Source organism: Epinephelus fuscoguttatus, linkage group LG3 (genome assembly GCF_011397635.1).
Source record: "Epinephelus fuscoguttatus linkage group LG3, E.fuscoguttatus.final_Chr_v1".
NCBI classification, from domain to species: domain Eukaryota; kingdom Metazoa; phylum Chordata; class Actinopteri; order Perciformes; family Serranidae; genus Epinephelus; species Epinephelus fuscoguttatus.
The window spans coordinates 40,533,970-40,557,084 of NC_064754.1; the positions used below are offsets into that span (position 1 = coordinate 40,533,970).

Genomic DNA, 23,115 nt, shown 5'->3' on the forward strand with positions numbered 1-23,115 from the left:
GCTTTTGTTCACTGTCAGGAGTGTATGACTCACCTCTGAATTGATTTTAATTTCTCCTTACATTACTTTTCACTCCTTCACGTCTGTGTTTTCTACTCTATTCCATACTTTTATCTTTGCTGCTCAATCTTTTTTCTGTCTCTGGTCAGGTTTTCTCACTTTTACGTATTCTTTATTCTCTTTTTCTCTTTTTGTTTATTGTCTCGTTGCCTCTTTGTGCACTCTCTTGTGTTGGCTGTCTTTGTGATTGTGTGTGTGTGTGTGTTGTTGTATTCTGCTTCTAGCCGTTCCTCTCCGTGCCTAGACCATGACAACAGCAGGTGATACTCTTTATTCTTTATTTTGGCTACTCTCTCTGTCTTCTCTCCTCTGTGCCCCTACTTTTTTTCTCATTCACTATTAAATGATCTTCTCATTCCCATTCTATCTGTCTGCATGATTTAATTATGCATGACTTTATATTTTCAGGGTTCGGGTTTTGTTTACTAGAGATGTTTCAACCAAGTTTATTTATCCTTGATGTAGATCTGACTAATTTAATCTTGAGCATCTGCTGTTACATAAACCTAATATACTGTTTTTATTTTTCTGCCTCATAAAATAGCATTGTTTGTTGAGAGGAATGTTGCACATTGGCGTTCATGACAGCTGGATCTTAATTTGATAGTCCTTACAGAATAAGACTAGTGCTGTGTCTCACATCACATACTTCCGTTAGTATACTTCTATGTAGTATACTACGTGCACTATGTACTCACTGGTGTAGTGCGTAAATTTCGAAAGGGTAGTGTTGTCTCAAACCAAACACGACTGTTGTGCACTTACCGGAAATGACGACCGCAAATTAGCTAGTTAGCAAACTAGAATTTGGATTCACGTTATCGTTCGCGGTACCAAATCATTACAGACTGCTAAATTAACCCTTTAAATATACTGCTGGCTTATACCCAACAACAGTATAGGGGTGCTTAGTGCAAAAAACATGTGTATTTGTACAATGCAGCAACGTTCACAGTCGCACAGTCGTAGGCCGCTATTTCCAGTTTGAAAAGTGATCTCTCCCCTTCCGCTACGTAGCCAAGATGGCGACCATTGATGACGAGAAGTGTCCATAGTTCCACACTCAACTTTTTGACCGTTTTGAGTGCACCATCCGCGTACTCACAGTGCACTGCATTTTTCCATACTTCTCAGTGTGAACGCACTTATGCACTCAAAATAGTAAGTGTAAGTACAGATGTATGCGATTTGATACACAGCATAGTATTATTCTATGTTTTTCTCATCATCAGCAAATTCCATGAAAGGCTGTAAATCAGTAATGTGGTAGTGCATCTCTCAGAATCTTCTGACTTCCTTACCCTACCTGTATGGCTGGGTATCGTTTAAGAAGTTACAACAGCAGTACCAGTACCAGCATCCTTAAAGTGATACTGATACCAATAGAGAACTTCATTTGATACTTTTTTTTTGTACTTCCTTCGATACCCATTATGTGAATAGAAGCATTCTAAATGCACCAGATGCCACAGACGCGTAGTATAGGCATACTTTTGTTGGCATCTCGGCACGCTGAACTGCCAACTCTGTCAAAGACATGATGCTCAAATTCACCACACTACAGAATATATGAGCTGTAGCTGCCGCATTAGTGAGCCATTTGTATGCATACGGTGATTGCAGAACCATACAAATACTACTTTTTCCTAGATATGGGTACAGAAAGGATCAAATGCAGGTATGATTTGACTGGAGAAATTTCAATACTGTTTGGCACTGGGTTATTGTGGTTGTTACCTTAAAGGTATCAGGTACCGAAACCCAGCCCTACCTGCCTGTGGAACAAAACTCCAAACCCATTTCTTCCTGCTGAAGACAAAAACCTTTAAAGACTGTTCACAACTGTATAGTTCCATAAAAAAAAAATCACTCAGTAGTTTCCTAAAAAAAAGGGACATGTTACTCAACCAGGGTACTACTGGTCTCACAGTTTGACTATAGCATCTTTAAGTTAGCACTGGAATCTTTACTGTAAGCACAGGCTTGTACTAGATCTCTAATATTTGATGTGTGTTTGCTCCTTGACACATAGGATTATCCAGAAATAATCCTGCTCAGTGCCCTCCTCTGTTCTTGCTTGGCTTGCAGATAAAAATTTTGAGTGGAATGAAACTGGAGGGAGAAGTGGCCGGAATGGAATATTATCTGCTGAGATATGTTTGTTGTTGTATCAGTACTGAATGGTGTCATGAAAATGGTTCCTTCTTACTGTAATGTTAGTTGCTTTGTCTGCATGGAGGCTCATCGTCAACAGACTTAATTTCTGTGCCCAAAGTATTAAAATTATTAATAACCCATCTTAAAATACAATTAATTTGATATCTTGCCTGACCCTTTTCTGCAGCTTCCTGGTTAGCTTCATGGTAGATGCCAGGGGCGGGGCCATGCGTGGCTGCCGTCACAACGGCCTGCGAATCATTGTGCCACCAAGAAAGTGTTCTGCACCCACACGGGTGACATGCAGGCTGGTGAAGAGACACCGTCTGGCCTCTATGCCTCCTATGGTGGAAGGTGAGGGGCTGGCTGGTCGCATCATTGAAGTGGGACCCACTGGAGCCCAGTTCTTGGGGTAAGTGTGTGATTGAATGTGTGTGTACTGTATGTGTGTTTGAGTTTGTGTGTGTGTTTTTGCTTGTGTGAGTGTGTTTACACTGTTGTGTGGTGTGTTCATATTTTCTTCTTCATTCCCCCTCTGTGCTGCGCATGGATCAGTAAGCTCCACCTTCCCACAGCTCCGCCCCCTCTAAATGAGGGTGAGAGCCTGGTCAGTCGCATCCTGCAGCTGGGTCCTCCAGGAACCAAGTTCCTCGGGTAGGACCATGGTTGGGGGACACCCTACCATTCTGGAAGTGGTCACATACCCACCCAAATTTTTCCACTGTGTCCACCTGTGGTTTTTGTTTTGTTTTTTGTTTTTTTGTTTTCCGTGACATGACTTTTATGAGTAACTTCTTTTATTTTTAATTTATTAATTCCTTTGTTTTTGGCACGATAAAAGTGCAAGCCTTTGTTTAAAACCACCCCATCTGTTGCCTTGTGTTGTTGCGGTATCCCTATGCTTTCCTCAGTCTATAGTATTGATCACCAGACTTGTTTCAAGTTGGATTTTGCTCCTGATGTGGAATGGATTTTTTCTTTTTGTTTAATTAAAGGTTCCGTATGCAACATTCAGAGCATTAACATAGTAGAAAACCGCTATTTGCTGTGTAAAGATATAGACAACTAATGGCATCCTGAGTAGAGAGGGAGGTCATGCTACCTCTGTATGTTGTAATCCAAGCTTCTCTGTGGTTTGTTGTAGTAAGCTGGTCCGCTTGCGCATGTTAGGGCATGTGTGTATCGCAACCGGCTAGCTCATTGCAGTAACTTTGCACTGCGCTCATACGCTGGTTACTGCTGATATCGGGACTGCAGCATCACAGAAGTGTAGCGCCCATCCTCCCACCATTGTTTAGTGCTGTTTATGAAGTTAGCACTGTTAGCTGCTAGCCGCTGGCTGAGCCACCTACATATCAAGAGCCATTTCCAGACAACATATATGCTCTGAATTTTGCTTTCAGTCCCTTCAAATATTTTTCAAATGATTTTTCATGGATATGTTTGTTTTACCAGGCATGAAATGCACCTGATATTTTTTAACTTAAATCTGAATCGTGTTCTTTTTTTGTTTTGTTTGTTTAGTCGCATAAATCAACCCAAACATCATATTATATCTGCTAGAGCCAGCTCTGCCAAACTGTTACCACAAACTTACTTCTAGGTCTAATTTGTGTTTGACTTTGCCTTGTCACTCTTTTTAGGCCTGTGATTGTGGAGATTCCCCATTTTGCAGCCCTGCGGGGAACAGAAAGAGAGCTAGTGATCTTAAGGAGTGAGACGGGGGAGAGCTGGAGGGAACACCACTGTGACTTCACTGAAGAGGAATTGAACCAGATACTGAATGGCATGGATGAAAGTAAGAGGTCTTAACTAGATTGTGATGCTAACCAAGGGTTGTTGACAGGGGTTGCTCTACCCAATAGGAAGCAGAAAGTAGAGGAAGTAATGAATGAAGGAGAGACTGAAATAATCTTACACCTGAAACGTAACTCTCCAAACTTCACAAAATTGACTGCTTATATGGTATTTATACTAAAATATTTTTGACCTTCACAGAACTTGATTCCCCTGAGGAGCTTGAAAAGAAAAGAATATGCCGTATCATCACCCGAGACTTCCCACAATATTTTGCGGTGGTGTCACGGATAAAGCAGGACAGTCATTTGATTGGACCAGAGGGCGGGGTCCTCAGTAGCACTCTTGTTCCCCAGGTCCAGGCTGTCTTCCCCGAAGGAGCACTCACCAAGAAGATCAGAGTTGGGCTTCAGGTACATACAGAGCATTTCTTAGACAGATACAAATCCCATGTTCAGAGTTAAAGCAATGAATAGATTTATGTCGATACATTTTGTACCTTGTCCTAGGCTCAGCCCATTGATGTTGAGGTGGTAAAAAAGATTCTTGGTAACAAGGCCACATTCAGCGCAATCGTCACACTGGAGCCAAGACGGAGGAAGTTCCACAAACCAATCACCATGACGATCCCTATTCCCAAGAGCTCAAATAGTGACGCATCAAGTGGAGTGTACAGTGGGGAGACACCCACCTTACGTTTGCTTTGCAGCATTACAGGTAAGAATGGAGAATCATCACTCATCATCAACATCAGCAAACACTAAAAACTTAACATGCTTGTGGGGTTTTTGCTTTTGCCATCAATGCATGCTTTGGTAGAGAAATCCTGCCATCATTTTTCTTTCCTAAATACAAAAATATAGTCTTCAAAATATAGTGTACAACTGTGACAAGTTGGGTAACAAATCCTGGGTCTGGGTTTCAGGTGGAACCACTCCTGCCCAGTGGGAGGACATCACTGGCTCCACGCCTCTCACATTTGTTAACCAATGTGTTTCTTTCACCACAAATGTGTCAGCGAGGTAAATTCTGCCTAAGTTTTTAAATGTGGAGTCAGTTATCCCTCACACAGAAGCTCTGATCTGATTTGTTTCTTTCACTTATGTAGATTATTTGACAAAATGTGTCATTCATATTCCTAGGTTCTGGCTGATTGACTGCAGACAGACCCAGGAGTCTGTTAGTTTTGGCTCTCAGCTGTACAGAGAAATCATTTGTGTTCCATACATGGCCAAGTTTGTGATTTTTGCAAAGACGCTGGACCCCATTGAGGCCCGCTTGCGCTGTTTCTGCATGACGGACGACAAGATGGACAAGACACTAGAGCAGCAAGAGAACTTCACTGAAGTTGCCCGTAGCCGAGATGTTGAGGTGAGGTGTGATGATGGGGAATAAAAAAAGAAGCAAGAAAGGTTTTTTAAAGGGGCTTGAGACAAGAAATAAGAGAAGGAATGCTTAATTAGTTTGTCGCCACGTTGCAAAGGTATAAAGGAGAAAGCGGTTAGTGCAAACACAGCCTACTACCTGGTTCTTATTATTACAGTTTATGTACTTTAAAAACTCTGACAATGCTGTTTTCCGAGATCTAAGAACCATATTGATCAACAATTTTTGACCTTAATGATTTGTCTGAAACATGAAAACAGCTCTCATATTCAAACACAGGTGCTGGAGGGAAAACCCATATTTGCTGACTGCTTTGGAAACCTGGTGCCTCTTACCAAGAGTGGACAGCACCATGTGTTCAGCTTTTATGCCTTCAAAGAGAACAGACTGGCCCTCTTCATCAAGGTATGAGTACACATTAGATAAAAAATTCTCTGAAATTTCTACTTATTTACTAAGAGATTCAGGAATTCAGATATATAGACATGAAAATATATGTAATTAATGGAATGAATTGCTGTTTAATTAATGGACAGATCAGAGACACAGCACAGGAGCCATGTGGTCGCTTGTCCTTCACCAAGGAACCACGCACGTATCGTACTCTTAACCACAACGCCATCTGCAACCTTAACATCACTCTCCCAACATATTCAAAGGTTAGTCTGAATACATCTAGGTTTGTATTTAAGTAACAATAGTAAACTATTTTTAATTGCAGTAACTGAATTGTTTGCTTTCTCTCTCTTTTATTCTTTTCTGAAGGAGTCTGATTCAGACCAAGATGCAGATGATGAGGTGAATAAAGTTTACGTGATGTAGTACTACAACAAAGAAAGAACAATATCATATTAAGATTGTAGCTAACTATGCTTTTTCTTAAATGTTTTTTGCAGAGTGAGAGGAGTGACAAGAAATGTAAGCTGAACTGTATTGTTTTATGTCTTGTGTTAGTGTTAAATATTTTTAGAAGTTTTTGATTTATTTACTTGAATCTTTCAGACATAGATTGATTCATTTGAGACATTTGACAATCATTTTTGCAGTGGTGAGTGTTTGTACTGAGGGTGCTTATATATCATTTTATATAAATATATATATATTTATTTTTCCAGTACAACACAGTCTAAATTGGAGTCACATCATGTGATTAGTATGAGAAGTCTTGTCATAAAGTTTGTAAAGTTAGTTAAAAAATAAGAACATCTGTATGTGCTAAGAGATGCATTGATTGATACGCTGTATGTTACTTTCCATTTGGATTAACCCCGCTCTCTTATTTTGCTCTACTAACACTGTGTGTAGTTACATGTTTGTTACTAGCAGCTATGCTATGGCTGATGTACTCTGCATTTCCCTCACTCCAAACCCCACTGACTTTCTCCCACCCACAATATTTTAATTTCATGTATGACCTTTTTTTAATCAATCATAAGGTCAAAATAATACTTTTTATTCAAATTCACTTAAACTTTGCCTTGATTTTCAAGGTGTGTGTTATAATTTCATTTTATATTGAGAATAATTATGTTTTGTGGTAATAATATACAGTATGAAAAGTATTCATTTTGACTGATTATTTTCTTATGTCATATTCCAACATTTTTAGCAGTGGCATGCTGAAGAACTGTTGTTCCATATAGGAATAATTGACAAACAACATAGATTTGTTTGTTCTGTGTTAAAGTGTGTAGTTTTATTGCTGGTTTATTTTCATTACTATCACTCATTTTGTATGAATTTGGCCAATCATCTCTTTTTTTTACTTTTACTTTCGCAACTTTCATTTACCACATTCCCTGAGATGCTTTCATTCTCACTGACTTGCACTGTAAATCAAATCCCTATTCACATTTTTACATTATTGTTACTTTAGGTCACCACTTCTTTTCTGTATGTGAAGCAATAGTGATATAAGGTCACAGAACAGAGTAAATTAGGATATAACATCAGTTACACATTTTAACCTACAAGATAATTGATATGGAAAATGCATACCTTAAAATAAAGTGGTAATTTTTCATGAATTTAGTGTTTTACGATTTAAATATTACACATTTTTTCAAAGTTAAGTGAGTAAATTCAGCACTTTGCATTGCTTTCATATACGTATTATTATAAAACTTTAAAACAGAGTAAAAAACAACAAAGACCTGATTACTTGATTGGAATTACCTTACCTTACCTCACACATCCTCTTACTACAAACCCTATTGATTTTTGTATTTAGAGTTAATTATGTTTTCTATGTTTTAAAACTTTAATTTGTCAGCAGACATGACTCTTCATGTCAGCAGCAATCTTGAGAAATTTTGTCTGTTATCCTTTTATCTGTCCCTTTGTTCCATATGTAAATTTCTCTGCTCCCATTGGCTTTTGTATGTTTTGTGTTAACTTTCAGAATATGTAGGCAAAAAATTAGATTTATATTATTCTTGTCCATATTCTACTTGTTTTGTTACTACTCCCAGCTTTGCTTATGCTGTTGCTGCTCTTCTCCCTTCCAAACTCTTCTGGATCTCTTTGTCATCTTCTTTTTGGTCTTCTTTTCAAGACTTCCTTATCCTCTGCCCTGTCATTCTTCTCCTGACTCTTTGAAATGAAGATGGATTTTTGATGGCATTGTCTTGATCACAGTTTTCTGATGTCTCTCTTCCCCACTTCATTTGTCCCTTATGTTCTTTACCCTTTTTGGTTACGAAACTTTTTTAATTGAAGATGATGAGTCTGAATCAACTGAGACGTTCTCCCTGAGAACTAACCAACCTCTTGACCCTGCAACTCTTGCAAGTCCGGACCTTCTCTCAGACATGTCAGACATCAAACTGTCTGCTACCTTAACTGCAGAGCAAATGGAGCACTTAATGTATGAAGAGAGAACTGGAGCTAGAGGGCTGGAGGAAAAATCTGGAGGGATTCAAAGAGGTGGCATAAATGTTAGTGGACAGGAAGTACATCGAGATGATGCTAAAACAGAGAAATGGGGTTCACTCTATGAAACTAAGACTGCTGAAATGAAGTATCCCCCTGTTGAAGAACCAGTCTTCCAGGAGATCTGCATTCAGGGGAAGACTTCGAGTAGATCTGTCACACAGGTCAGAGACATGACAGGCATTGTCTCACACCTCAGCATTGACATGGACCAGTACCTGGAAGAGAGACCTGTAGTGACATCTGGTTCTCTAGAAGACCTTGTCCAAGATAGATTTGAACAGATTATTGTAAAGCGTGATGGCAAACGCCGTCCCCCAGATATCAAGAAACCTATTAGGAAAAAACTCAGAGACAGAGAGCGTTCTGGATGTAGCAGCTCTGAGGGTGAGCTGGAAAGGATGAGCTCTGAGGAGTCTTTAGATGGTGATGTTGTTCTAAAGGAGAGTGCCCTTGTACCTACCACAGATATGGATCCTCCAGCCTCTCCTTTAGTGGTTGAAACACCTATAGGCTCTATAAAGGACAGAGTTAAAGCTTTACAGAACAAAGTTGAAGAGGAGGAGGTGCAAAAAAATACTGAAGAACTAACGCCTCAGGCAAAATCTTCTGTCGCCATAAAGAAAAATGAGGCAGGCATGCCAGAACTTCCCAGAGTTCCCAAGTCCCCTAAATCCCCCAGGTCTCAGACAGAAAGATTAGAGGAGACTATGTCTGTTAAGGAACTGATGAAAGCATTTCAGACTGGACAGGACCCCTCAAAAAATAAAGCTGGCCTTTTTGAGCACAAAGCTGTGCCTTCTTCTTGTACTTCAACATTGATATCTGAATCAGGAGATTCTGCTCACATACTGATGACAGAACAAAGTTCTCTGCAAGAACCGAAATCACAAACCCAAACTCAGAGCCTCACAACTTTCTATCAAGAGAGTGATGTCAAGAAACGCAACAGAACAGACATAGAGGATCAACCTATACACTTAATCAGAGATGACTCTGAGGAATCACAGTTAATGTCACATAGCACTTCTTTCGGAAAGACAGTAACATTTGCTGATACAATTCAATGTGACGATGGAAGCGCACAGCAAGAGGCACTAGAGTTGTCAGAGAGGGAGACTATGTCTGTGAAGGAGCTGATGAAAACATTCCAGACAGGGCAAGATCCCTCAAAAACTAAAGCAGGGCTTTTTGACCACAAAGTTGTGACTTCTTGTATTTCAACTTTAATATCTGAATCAATAGATTCTGAAGGGACAACGATGACTGAACAAAGTCCTATGCAGGAGCCGAAATCAACAATCCAAACTCAGAACCTCACAATTGTACATCAACAGAGTAATGCCATGAAATGTGACCAAACCGCCTTAGAGGATCAGCCCGCAAGCTTAAGCAGAGATAACTCAGAGGGATCCCTGTTAATTTCAGGTAGTGCTTCTTTTGCAAAGACAGTAACATTTGCTGATACAGTTCAGTGTCATGATGGAAGTGTTAGCCCACAGAGAGAGGCACCAGGGTTGTCAGACAAAGGGACTGTGTCCGTGAGGGACCTGCTGAAAACATTCCAGAGTGGGCATGATCCCTCAAAAACTAAAGAGGGGCTTCATGAACACAAAGTTGTGGCTTCTTGCATTTCAACATTGATATCTGAATCAGGAGATTCTGAAAATATACAAAGGACTGAACAAAGTCCTACGCAGGAACCAAAATCACAAACCCAAACTCAAAGCCTCAACATCTTCCATCAACAGAGTGATGTCAAGAAGTGTAACACAACAGACTTAGAGGATCGGCCAGCAAGCTTAATCAGAGATGACTCTGAGGAATCACAGTTCATTTCAGATACTGCTTATTTTGGAAAGACAGTAAAATTCGCTGATACAGTTCAATGTGACGATGGAAGTGTTAGCCAACAGAGAGATGCAACAAAGTTTTCAGAGAAAGAAACTTCATCTGTTAAGGAGCTAATGAAAGCATTCCAAACTGGGCAGGACACTTTGAAAAGTAAAGATGGGCTGGGTGAACACAAAGCCATTGCTTCTTCGTGTACTTCAACACTGATATCTGAATCTGTAGGTGCTGAAGAGATTCAGACGACTGAACCAGCACAGGATCCAACATCACAAACCCAAAAACAGACTCTCACAATTTTCCATTCCCAAACTGATGCTGACATATGTGGACCACTGGATTCAGAGGCTCAATTGGTGAGCTTAAAGAGAGATAACTCTGAGGAATTACAGCTAATTTCAGGTATTGCTTTCTTTGGAGAGACAGTAGAAATTGACGATACACTTCAGTCTGATGATGGAAGGGTTAGCCCTCAGAGAGAAGAGCTAGAGTTGTCAGGAAAGAGTGCGAACAGAATGCAGTTAGAAGAGCCAGTCATAAGCACTGGCAGGAGTTTATCTGAAGATGTCCAGATAAGCCCTGATCGCAGACCTTCTGAGGACTTCAGTGCTGATATAAAGGCTGAGCTGGAAGAAAGTCCTGAGTACCAGCTTTTCAAGCGAACATCAACAGCTGAAGATGTAAGTGACCAACTTCAGGCACCTGAGGAGGAAACCTTGGCTGATTCTGATACAAATCCACCATCCATCTCCAGTCCCTGTATGAAAAGTTATTTTGGGGAAGGTGTTTCTCTTATTGAGAATCAAATAAAAGATTATGATCTAAGTCCTGAGAGTCCCAAACATGAAGGTATGGCTGAGTCCTCAAACACTAGTGTTGATATTAGGACCTCTTGTTCCCGCTCAGGGGAGAGTGAGAATTATGAAAGAAACTCATTGACAGATCAAATGACCAATGAAATACTTACTTACTCTAGTAGGAGTGACGAAACATACATCTTACCTTCACAGGAGGAGAGATTTCACGAAGAAAACAAAGATAACAAAACAACTGATCATGGAAGCAAAATATTCTTTACACAAACTGACACTGAAGTAACAGAAGTCGAAATCGAGGAGCCACAACTTCAGGAAGTCCACATTGAGAGGAACACATTAAGCCAGGCATCTACTGCAGTAAAAGATATGTCAGGGATGTTAACCTTAATGAACAGTGACTTGGATCAGTATCTAAAAGCTAGGCCCGTGGCAAGTCAGCTACCAGAAGAGGATAATGTACAGGAGAAATTTGAGCAAATTATTTTAACAAAGGACAAAGATAAAGAAATTCATGCACCAATGGAAGAACATCAAATTGGGTCGGGAGGTGAAGAAGCACAGCGTGAATTTAAAAAAGTGAAAGAAGTAAAAGATATGTCAGGGATGTTATCAGTCATGAACAATGAGTTGGATCAGTATCCCGATGCTTTGCCTGTGGCTACGCGACCAATAGAAGAGGATAATATGCAGGAGAAATTTGAAAGTGTCTCATCTTTCTCTGATGAAAATAAAGGAGTGACAGTGGATGACACAATACAAGAGACAGATTACGCTGCAGTGAAACATAAAGTCACAAGCAAAAGTGAAGAAATGGCAAGGGACTTTAAAGAGACCCAAGCAACCTTCATTGAAGAACTCCTAATGAAGGAAGAGTGGGTAGAGAGAAAGGCTTCAAATCAGCTGTCTACAAAAGTAAAGGAGATGTCAGGCATGGTGTCACTGCTTAACGCTGACTTAGACAAGTACCTTGAGGACAGGCCAGTGACTTGTAGGCCTCCAGAAGAGGACTCAATCCAGGAGAAATTTGAACAAGCTATTATCACCAAAATCCAAAAACCCTCTAGTGAGGAGCAAATAATCACAATATGTGAAAAAATGCAAGAAGGAGCTAGTACTGATGTAGAGGATAATATATGTGGAGAGACACGTGGACAGACTGATGTGGTTGAACTAAAAGAACTTACACCAAGTTCCGTACTGGAGACAACAGTCCAAGAAGTTTGCATTGAGAGAAAGACACGGCAACAACAGTCTGCAACTGAGAGGGATATGTCAGGCATGTTGTCACTTCTCAGTAGTGACTTGGATGAGTATCTCAAGGAAAAGCCAGTGGAAATACAGTGCCACCCAGAAGAGGAGAATCTAGTCCATGAGAGCTACAAACAAGTTGTACTGAGGAGTAGTAGTTCACAGGATAAGGTAGATGTAGGAGAAAATGAAAACATGCAGACCAACATAGATGAAGTCAGAGAACTGTTACCAAGTTCTGTACTGGAGACACCATTCCAGGAAGTTTGCATCGAGAGAAAAACACAGCAACAACAATCTGCAATTGAGAGGGATATGTCAGGCATGTTGTCACTGCTAAGTAGTGACTTAAATCAATATCTAAATGAACAGCCAGTGGAGATAAAATACCACCCAGAAGAGGAGGTAGTCCATGAGAGCTACAAAGAAATTATACTGACAAAAGACACTGAAACAGAAACTCATACATTCTCCCCTGAACACAAGATGATGTCACCAGAAGATAGAAATCTAGAGATCGTGGACCTCAACAGAAAGGGAGCTTTGGAGAGTGCATGGCAGACATGTACCCATCAAGATGAAGGTCCCAAGAGTTTCTCATCTGAGAGGGGCGAGACTAAAACTTCCCTATGTGCAGCGTCACGTCTTAATGACTCGACTGAAAGGGTTGTAGGGATTATAAAGTCAGATGTGACAATGGATGACTTCAACAGTGATCATAAAGATATTGATGAAGTTGCTGCTCATACAGTGCTCAAAACACACACATTTTTGCACACATCAAGTAGTTCTGACATACCAAGACCAGTCAATTTGAATAACCTAAACAAGGTGGATATTGGTGACCCAGCAAAAGAACCATGTCATCAAGACTCACTAGAGGCGAGTCCTCTCATGGAGGACAGATCTTCAGACAAATCCCCTGATTCAATTGAGCCAAGCCCTACCAGAGAATCCCCTACTCCAGATTCTCTTGAAGGAAGTCCCACTCATTCAAAGGACACAGAACTTAAGATGCCAGACAAGACAGCAGTGTACGAGGATTATGCCTCCCAGCTCAAAGCATGTTATGCTTACGACAAAAATATTTACAGAGATGAAAGAGAGCATGATGAGCAGGAAAACAACCATGATATCGTCCAAATGGAAACTGAGAAAGAGGAGAACATACATTCCTGCTCAGCCAAGGCAGTAATTATTGGCAATATGTATTCTGACACCAAAATATGTGACAGTGAGAACACCCACATGCTCATGAGGCAAGACTCTCTCGACTCAAATGATGGTGAAGATGATGCCGCGAATAAACAATTCACCCCAGAGGAGGAGATGTTTATAATGGCTGCAAAGATCAAAACATTTGAGGAGATGGAACAAGAGGCTAAAATGAGGAGAGAAAAATCTGAGACAGGCGATCTCAGAGATGATGAACTAGATCTAAAATCTGGCCCAGTTATACAGTCTTCCTCACAAGATACACTGGAGAAAATTTCAGAAAAATGTGTTATAGACAGCACTGACATACTAAGTGAGGCAACAGATATTAGTCTGAGCATTAAAGAGAAGGTGGAAATTCAGTCACAACTAAAAACAGTGGACGGTTCACTGTGTTCAGAAAGTGAGGACTGCATGTTGCTGTTAGCAGAAAGAGAAGCTGAAATACACAATGATAAAAACAGTTTAGAAGGTGACCACTCGACACTCACTGACACACGGTTTTACAGCTGTGTGAGAGATGATCACCATTCAGATGATGACAAAGAAGTTCAATCACCGCTGACAGATGGTTCAGGTTCTGTTAGCAAACCTCAGGATATGGTATGTACTGAAGAACTAGAAAATGTTATTCCAGGGTGTGATGGTAAGAATGATGTAGTCCTCAATGCACAGCTTGAGGCTGAAAAACAGATGAATCTTTCTCCTGCAGAGGACAGAAAAACACCTGATAAAACATCTGTTCGAACACCAGCTGATGAGAGAACCCCTGATCCATTTCAGTTTCAAGAGGGGAAGCTTTTTGAAATGACCAGAGGGGGAGCTATTGATATGACAAGAAGAAGCTTTGATGAAGGGGAGGGATATGCATTTTTTCATATAGGGGATCATCCAGTTGATGAAGTTGTGCCAGAGGAGGCTGGGGAAGATCAAACAAAGTATTTAACTTTACAGAGTAGTGATTCCATTATAGACACAACCCCTCAAGATATCCCCAAATCATCTCTGCCTCAGGGTGCCGATGAAACAATTCCTACTCCCACTCCCAGGACTCTCATCAAACCCTCGAGTGACAAGTCAGAGAGTGAAAAACCACTTTCTGAGGCTAATCTTGGCAGCTCCATAGAGGTTCAGATTGGTTCTCCCACTGCTTTGGAAAGACTAACCAACATTCAAAGTGAGGTAGTAAACCTTGAAAGCCTTGGTCTGGGCTATCTAGATTCTACCATAGCTGACCTTCAATCAGACACATCCACACTCGGCCATTCAGCATACTCAGAGCAGAGCCATGATTCCTCAGACTCTTCTCCTGATGATGAGGAGGAGGAAGATGAAGAGGACCAATGCTCAGTTATAGAGATGTCCCTTTCAGCTGCACAAGCTGGCATCCCAGCGTATCATCAGGATTCACCTCCATCTTTGAAAATTACCATTAAAGACCCAAAGAAATCAGAGCATGATCGTGTTCAAAGAAAAGCAGGAAAAAGCTCAACTTTGGCTCGCAGGACTAGATCTGAGGCTGATAGCGACACAAGTAAAGCTTCCAATAAAAACAGTAGGAGTTATTCCGACAGTAGTCAACCCACTGATAAGTCTAACCTTTCTGCCTCCAAACCTCCTGTCATGACAGAACAGAAACCTCCAGTTCAGACATTCTCCTCCTCCTCTCCCCAAAAGAAGGAAATACAGCTCTCTAAGACAACAGAAACATCCGTTAAGTCTTCTTTGGATGTTGATGATATAAGCAGTGGTAGTCACAGGAGTCCGGACCCTGTTGTCTTTACATATGACATCCCGGCCGCACACAGTTCTGATTCTGATGGAACCCCGTTGCCATGTGTGCAACCATCTTCTGGGAGAGAGGATGTATTTGAATCCAGGCCTGCCTGGGATGACACGGTGGAAACTCAGATGCAGAGAATCATCGATGAGCCAACTCCAGAGTGTACGCCAGGTATGGCCAGACCTACATGAGCTTTTGCTTTCCTTTCTCTTCTCCTCGGCAGCAAGAGCCTTTTCCTCTTCCTAAGATCATACTGTCACCATTGGTCATTTTGTGTTGTTTTCATGTGTTATTTGTCTTGTCTCATTGTGCTTGTGTTTTCTTGTTTGTTTTGAGTGTGTGTGTGTGTGTGTGTGTGTGTGTGTGTTCGTGCGTGCGTGTGTGCATGTGTACGTGCATGCCTCTGTGATTGTTGTGGTGTTTTGCATGTTGGTAAGTCACTTTTCCATCTGTTTGTATACTGTATATACAGTCTCAAGATTCAGTCGCCATGTTGTTAAAGAAGGAGTAGCTTTAACAATTTTGATGCAGACTTTGACTATTGTATTGGTATTTGTACTACTAATACTGCTTTACTAATATTAACATCCACATTGCTTATTCAGCACATTAATGTCATTGCTTACACTAATGATAAAAAAATGATGTGCTTATTGTGACCAAATTATTATAGTCCAAAAACAAGTCAGCAGCAGTGATGAATCCAACCTTCATGTTATCATCCATGTCAACATCACAGACCCACATTTAATTTCAGAGTATTACAGCCCATAACATAGAATCCTAAGGAAATGACATTTTATATCCACACTTGCAAAGTGTGTCTTACATGACTGTTACCTGATATGTGAATAAAAGCTACACCTTGAACCGTTAACCATGATATTAAAATTGAATGTTTGGCTCTGACGACATTTTTAGTGGATTGGCAGGATGATGCTGACAGGAAAGAAGAGACATTAGCAATCGTTGCAGATCTTCTTGGCTTTAGCTGGACTGGTAAGCTGCCAGATATTGCAATCATTTTTCAAATATTTTGACTGAATTGGAGCTGATGCATTTGTGAGCAGAACTGGGGGTATCCCTGAAAATGTATCCATGTCCTTGCAGAAAAACACATAAATATGGTTCAAGATTTTTTTTTTTCATTTTCATCCCTTGTTTTGTTACCCATTCCCTTAGAACTGGCAAGAGAACTGGAATTCAGTGAGGATGATATCCAGTTAGTGAGATCAGAGAATCCTAATTCCCTCCAAGAGCAGAGCCATGCCTTGCTGCAGCGCTGGGTTGAGCGGGAAGGCAAACATGCCACAGGTACATGGCAATTTGGTCTGACAGATTTCAGTTGACATTAAACTAGCATTTACTATTACAAGGATATTTGAAATCCTGTAAACATTGCTAATTTATATGACGGTACTGAATGTACTATTAGCATTTTACTTTCTTGGACTCTAAGCAGTTGCTTGAACACTGCCTATCCAATGAGTGAGTCCATTTTAACTTTGGTTTTAAACCTATCAAATGATTTGGGTATTTGGAAGACTTATATACATACTGTAGATTCAATAAAATCTTACATTTGCTATTTTTAAATGATTTCTTTTTGTGTTTATTTAATGCTTTATTACAACCCATTAATGATTGATAACTCCTTTCACAGAGGACTGTCTGATTAAGAGACTAACCAAGATCAACCGCATGGACATCGTCCATCTTATTGAAACCCAGATGAACAAGTCAGTTCAGGAGCAAACATCCAGAACTTATGCAGAAATAGAGAAGACACTGGATCACAGTGAAGGTAGTAATACCTCCAAACATTCAAATGGGCAACCAGTTTGAAGGCAGCAAACTGTATTTTTGTATTTGCTAGCACTCTAATCCATGTGATCTGTGTTTTTCAGTGTCAGTAGCCCTATCTTCAGTGCAAGAGGATGCAGACAGCCCCAGAGTTGTGAGAAGGGTGGAGTCAGATCGCAGACCACCCCCAGCTGTTTCTGAAGAAGATCTCTCAGTTGCTTCCCTACTGGATATTCCTTCATGGGCAGAGCCTGTTGGACACACTCACTCCGAGAGCATGCATGGTGACCTGCTGGAAGAGCTTGAGATCCCACAGTAAATGATCATTTAACACTCTTTACATGACACCCACTGCACTTACCAGACATGCCATATAGGTGTCAAGACATAAAGAAGTTGTCAGAACTGCTGCTTCTAAGGAGGCCACTATTTCCCAGTATATTTATGCTGGCGAATAGAGCAATATAATATCCTGATGCCAGGAGGCTGCAGGTATTGGCCCCAGTCCCATTGTTTGTGGATGTTGCCATGTAGTCTTGTTTTATTAGGGCTTTGACATATTACATTGATGCAAAGTCATAGTTTGTGATCTAGCCTTCCTTTTGTGTTACAGTGAATTGAACCCTAACCTGTGGACCTCTGAGGATGTAATTACACAAGAACCTACAAGTTATGACAACTCTGATGAGCAAGTAAGTACGCTTCCCACTTCAAAAGAAGCAGCACTGGGAAGCCAAGCAGCCCAGGTTTATGATCCCAAAGTGAAAGACCAGCAAGATTGCTGCAGTGTTGAAGTTCATTTCATCAGACCTTTCCAAAGTGGCACTCAGTGCCAAGACAAAGATGACTCCAGCCAAACCTTACCATTGAAGCAGTGTGATTGTGAAGATGAGCAAGGGCAATCACCTGAAATTCTGAAGTTACCATCATCTGTATCTATCAGAGACTTTGGTTTGAGCCTGTCAGAGTCAGACCAAGCTGAAATTGACTTCAGTGAGCTTTGTGGTGAGTTTAGCTATACGCCACACCATACAGATGCAGCTAAAACCATTTTCAGAAGAAAATCTGACCCTAGCCTGGTAGCTTTGCTGCCTGCGGATCACCAAGCAACCCTGGCTGTGACTGAAGATGACACAAAAATAGCTCAAAAAAACAGGTGCTCTCAGAAGTTAACTGATGAGATAACAGCCCAGTTCTTCAAAGTACTGCCTGGTCATGACAAGATCCCACAGGTTTCAGGTGTGGATATGGGCTTCAAACCCTTCAAGTCAAGCAAGGAAGAAAACATGAAACCCCAGGGGTACAGTTATGGGTATCCAGAAAACATGCCCTTCATTGATGATTCAATTGAACCTATTATTCCTACAGCTAAGTACAGCATGGTGAAACCATTCAAAATGAAGGTAACAAAGAACAGTGTGCCACACAGTCTGAAAATGAGTGGTCCTCCTCACATGGCTTGTGACTCAACTGATATTACCTATCTTGCACTCCAATCATCTGAGCAAGATGTGACATTACCTTTCACTTTTATAGAGTACAGTCCTTTGTCCCCTGATTCTTTGGCATCTAAGGAACTGTGTGACTTATTTGACCCTGCTAGTGAAAACGGTGTATTCCCTGCAGAGGCATGGATATTATATGACCCCATAGCTAGACTGCCATCCCCTGAATCTGTCATGTCCATTGGTGATTATAGGGCAATGTCACCTGACTCTCCTCTGGGGGAAAAATGGGTCTTGCCTGCAGACTTTTCCAGTATATTGGATGGCAGCCGGGCACTCTCTCCAAGGTCTGATGCATGTAGTTCACCAGATGCTACAGTTAATTTCACTGGACATGAATTATACTCCAATCAGTCACACACACATGAATGTGTGTCTGCTTCAAAGGATTTTGCCACTGCTGAAATTTCAGATTCCATTTGTTCTGAGTACTCTGAGTCTTGGAACAAGTATAGGCCACTGTCCCCTTACTCTCAAGTACCTAAATATATTACACCTATACCTGAAGATGAACCAACAAGGGGAAACTTCAGAACATTCCCACCTGTGACGTCAAATACTGAGTGTGATGAATTTTCAGAAAGAGACTGCCGACCATTCTCACCAGAATCACAGACTTCTCAGTGCAGTTTCTCATTTCTTGAACTCTTGCTCTCAGAACCTATACGCGCACAACTTATCAGTCAATATTGTGATTATTATTTACAATATTCAGGAGAAAATCCACCCTCACTACTACTGACATCAGCACTTTACACTACAGTCGGCGAGGAAGTGGGTAGGGATGGCTCTGTCACACCAGAATTTGTAGCTTCAGACTATTTGCAGTATTCTATGAATGCTCCTTTATCATCTCTTGATATACAGTGGGATGAAAAAGGCACAGATGCACAGGATTCATTGACACGACACGTGAGAGCTGAAGAAAGGGCACCAGTGTTTACAACTGCTGTTTCAGCTACTGAATATCTTACACATGCAGATGTTAGAATTCTCCGCAGTGTAGAATCAGGCTGGTCAAATCAAACAGTGAACTCATTTCAGCTGAGGCCGCAGTTGTCTGAAGATGTAAAACCACAGAAAGAAAGCAGTCAGTCTTTTCTTGATTACTGGTTTTCTAACTTGAAACCACAATCTGAAAACATACCACCACAAGGTCATTCAGATCATTCAACAAATATCAGACAAAACACCTCACAACAGAATGGAATGCAAGAGTGTATAAATTTGTACTGGGCAAAAGAACCATTCAAGAATGAATCATGCTCAAATCACGAATTTCACAAGGAATCTGTTGAAAATGTACAACTACCAACATACGAACCAATGGTTTTTAACTTGGTGGAGAGACCCAAATACATTTTGGAGTTTTCAAATAATGCTGCTCTAAAGACAAGCACAGAAAAATCTGTAATTACGACATCAAAAAGAAAAAGTGAATGTACACAATATGATGATAAGCTGAAGAAAATAGAGCCACAGTACCATATATCAAAAACAATTTTAGGAAAATCATGTAATGATTTAAACCTTGAAAATACATCAGATGAAACTGTAAGAGATTCTCTAAAGGCTAGAATCGTGGCAAACTTCAGAGCATCCTCCCCAGAATCTGTGGCATCAGTGGAGCAGTGCTGTTTGCCTCCTTCCGTAACATTTGACCAGATGCGGACTCAGCATTGTAACTATTACTTACAATACTCTGAAAGTAGACCAGCATCACCTTTTTCAACACTGTCAGATGTTGAGTATTCCGGACTTTGTCTAGAGGAATTGTTTGACCACAACAGACCAGATTCGCCAGATTCACTTACTTTACAGGTCCACACCAAAGACACAAGCGGAACTGTAACTGCTTCCCCACCATTGCCCCCTGCAAGACCTCTTACATATGCAGATGTTGTGCGGGGAATAACACATGACAAAATAGCAGATGCTTTGTTGGTCTGCAAACCATCTGAGTTTAAATGTATTTGGCCTCAGTCAATATTATCAGAGAAGGAGTGCATTCAGTCCTACGTAGAGGACTGGCTCACTGAGTTAAGACCACAGTCTCCCCAGTCAGTGGTGTCTGACATTCAACATAGGCCCCTCTCTCCTGACTCACCTCTTCCTCAGTTCAGATCTCTCAATGTCAGTTACCATGGGGAGTTGTCAAGGCAAAGGTCATTTACAACACAGTCAACAATTTCCGACTGGGAAGGTACCGATATGTGTCTGGAAACCCTGTTTGATGAGACTAGAGCAGAGTCACCACAGTCAGTTTTATCAGACTTTGAACTTGATAAGCTGTTTAACAGCAGGGCGTTGTCCCCGGAATCAGTGTCGTCAGATTTTGACTTTTGGCTCCTGCAGGACTGGTTGGCAGACTTTAGAGCATCCTCCCCAGAATCAGTGGTATTCCAAAGTCAATGTAGGCCCCTCTCACCTGACTCACCTCTTCCTCAGTTCAGCCCCCCTCATGTGGGTTACCATGTTGAGTTGTCAAGGCACAGATCCTTTACACCACAATCAGCATTTTCAGACTGGGAAGGTACTGATTTGTGTCTGGAAAGTTTGTTTGACGAAACCAGAGCAGAGTCCCCGCAATCAGTTTTATCAGACTTTGAACTTGCTAAGTTGTTTAACAGCAGGGCGTTGTCCCCTGAATCAGTGTCGTCAGATTTTGACTTTTCGCTCCTCCAGGACTGGTTGGCAGACTTTAGAGCATCTTCCCCAGAATCTGTGGCTTCAGTGGAGCAGTGCTCTTTGCCTCCTCGCATGACATTTGACCAGATGCGGACTCAACATTGTAACTATTACTTACAGTACTCCAATAATAGACCAGTATCACCTTTTTCAACACTGTCAGATGTTGAGTATTCCGGACTTTGTCTGGAGGAAATGTTTGATGACAGCAGACCAGATTCGCCAGATTCACTTACTTTACAGGTCCACACCAAAGACACAAGCGGACCTGTAACTGCTTCCCCACCATTGCCCCCTGCAAGACCTCTTACATATGCAGATGTTGTGCGGGGCATAACACATGACAGAAAAGCAGATGCTTTGTTGGTTTGCAAACCCTTTGAGTTTAAACCTATTTGGTCTCGATCAGTGTTGGCAGAGAAGGATTGCACTCACTCCTACATAGAGGACTGGCTCACCAAGTTAGGACCACAGTCTCCCCAGTCAGTGGCGTCTGACACTCAGCGTAGGCCCCTCTCTCCTGACTCGCCTGTTCCTCAGTTCAGATCTGTCCATGTCGGTTACCATGGGGAGTTGTCAAGGCAAAGGTCGTTTACACCACAGTCAACAATTTCCGACTGGGAAGGTACCGATTTGTGTCTGGAAACCCTGTTTGATGAGACCAGAGCAGAGTCGCCGCAGTCAGTTTTATCAGACTTTGAACTTGATAAGTTATTTAACAGCAGGGCGTTGTCCCCGGAATCAGTGTCATCAGATTTTGACTTTTGGCTCCTGCAGGACTGGTTGGCAGACTTTAGAGCATGCTCCCAGAATCAGTGGTATTCCAAAGTCAATGTAGGCCCCTCTCACCTGACTCACCTCTTCCTCAGTTCAGCCCCCCTCATGTGTGTTACCATGTTGAGTTGTCAAGGCACAGATCCTTTACACCACAATCAGCATTTTCAGATTGGGAAGGTACCGAATTGTGTCTGGAAAGTTTGTTTGACGAAACCAGAGCAGAGTCCCCGCAATCAGTTTTATCAGACTTTGAACTTGATAAGTTGTTTAACAGCAGGGCGTTATCCCCTGAATTACTGTCTTCAGATTTTGACTTTTCACTCCTGCAGGACTGGTTGGCAGACTTTAGAGCATCCTCCCCAGAATCTGTGGCATCAGTGGAGGAGTGCTTTTTGCCTCCTCGCATGACATTTGACCAGATGCGGACTCAACATTGTAACTATTACTTAGAGTACTCTGAAAGTAGACCAGTATCACCTTTTTCAACACTGTCAGATGCTGAGTATTCTGGATTTTGTCTAGAGGAATTGTTTGACCACAACAGACCAGATTCGCCAGATTCATTTACTTTACAGGTCCACGCCAAAGACACAAGCGGACCTGTAACTGCTTCCCCACCATTGCCCCCTGCAAGACCTCTTACATATGCAGATGTTGTGCGGGGCATAACACATGACAGAAAAGCAGATGCTTTGTTGGTCTGCAAACCATTTGAGTTTAAACCTATTTGGCCTCAGTCAGTGTTGGCAGAGAAGGAGTGCACTCACTCCTACGTAGAGGACTGGCTCACCGAATTAAGACCACAGTCTTCCCAGTCAGGTGCGTCTGACACTCAGCGTAGGCCCCTCTCTCCTGACTCGCCTGTTCCTCAGTTCAGATCTGTCCATGTCGGTTACCATGGGGAGTTGTCAAGGCAAAGGTCGTTTACACCACAGTCAACAATTTCCGACTGGGAAGGTACCGATTTGTGTCTGGAAACCCTGTTTGATGAGACCAGAGCAGAGTCGCCGCAGTCAGTTTTATCAGACTTTGAACTTGATAAGTTATTTAACAGCAGGGCGTTGTCCCCGGAATCACTGTCTTCAGATTTTGACTT

At 41.5% G+C, this 23,115-nt stretch overlaps 1 protein-coding gene across 1 annotated transcript in view; it reads left to right on the forward strand.

The window, feature by feature from the left end:
• The window catches only part of LOC125883963 (ankyrin-2-like), a 65,956-nt gene extending 47,193 nt beyond the window's left edge, over positions 1-18,763 (forward strand). The window contains exons 27-44 of the mRNA XM_049568648.1: positions 285-320; positions 2,405-2,629; positions 2,773-2,871; positions 3,861-4,015; positions 4,216-4,427; positions 4,524-4,731; positions 4,940-5,036; positions 5,157-5,385; positions 5,680-5,805; positions 5,937-6,059; positions 6,166-6,198; positions 6,297-6,318; positions 16,168-16,245; positions 16,429-16,560; positions 16,910-17,050; positions 17,154-17,364; positions 17,663-18,452; positions 18,749-18,763. Of these exons, the coding sequence (XP_049424605.1) occupies positions 285-320; positions 2,405-2,629; positions 2,773-2,871; positions 3,861-4,015; positions 4,216-4,427; positions 4,524-4,731; positions 4,940-5,036; positions 5,157-5,385; positions 5,680-5,805; positions 5,937-6,059; positions 6,166-6,198; positions 6,297-6,318; positions 16,168-16,245; positions 16,429-16,560; positions 16,910-17,050; positions 17,154-17,364; positions 17,663-18,452; positions 18,749-18,763 (2,932 nt within the window). The remainder of the gene's footprint in view (positions 1-284; positions 321-2,404; positions 2,630-2,772; positions 2,872-3,860; positions 4,016-4,215; positions 4,428-4,523; positions 4,732-4,939; positions 5,037-5,156; positions 5,386-5,679; positions 5,806-5,936; positions 6,060-6,165; positions 6,199-6,296; positions 6,319-16,167; positions 16,246-16,428; positions 16,561-16,909; positions 17,051-17,153; positions 17,365-17,662; positions 18,453-18,748) is intronic.
• The last annotated feature ends 4,352 nt before the right edge of the window (positions 18,764-23,115 follow it).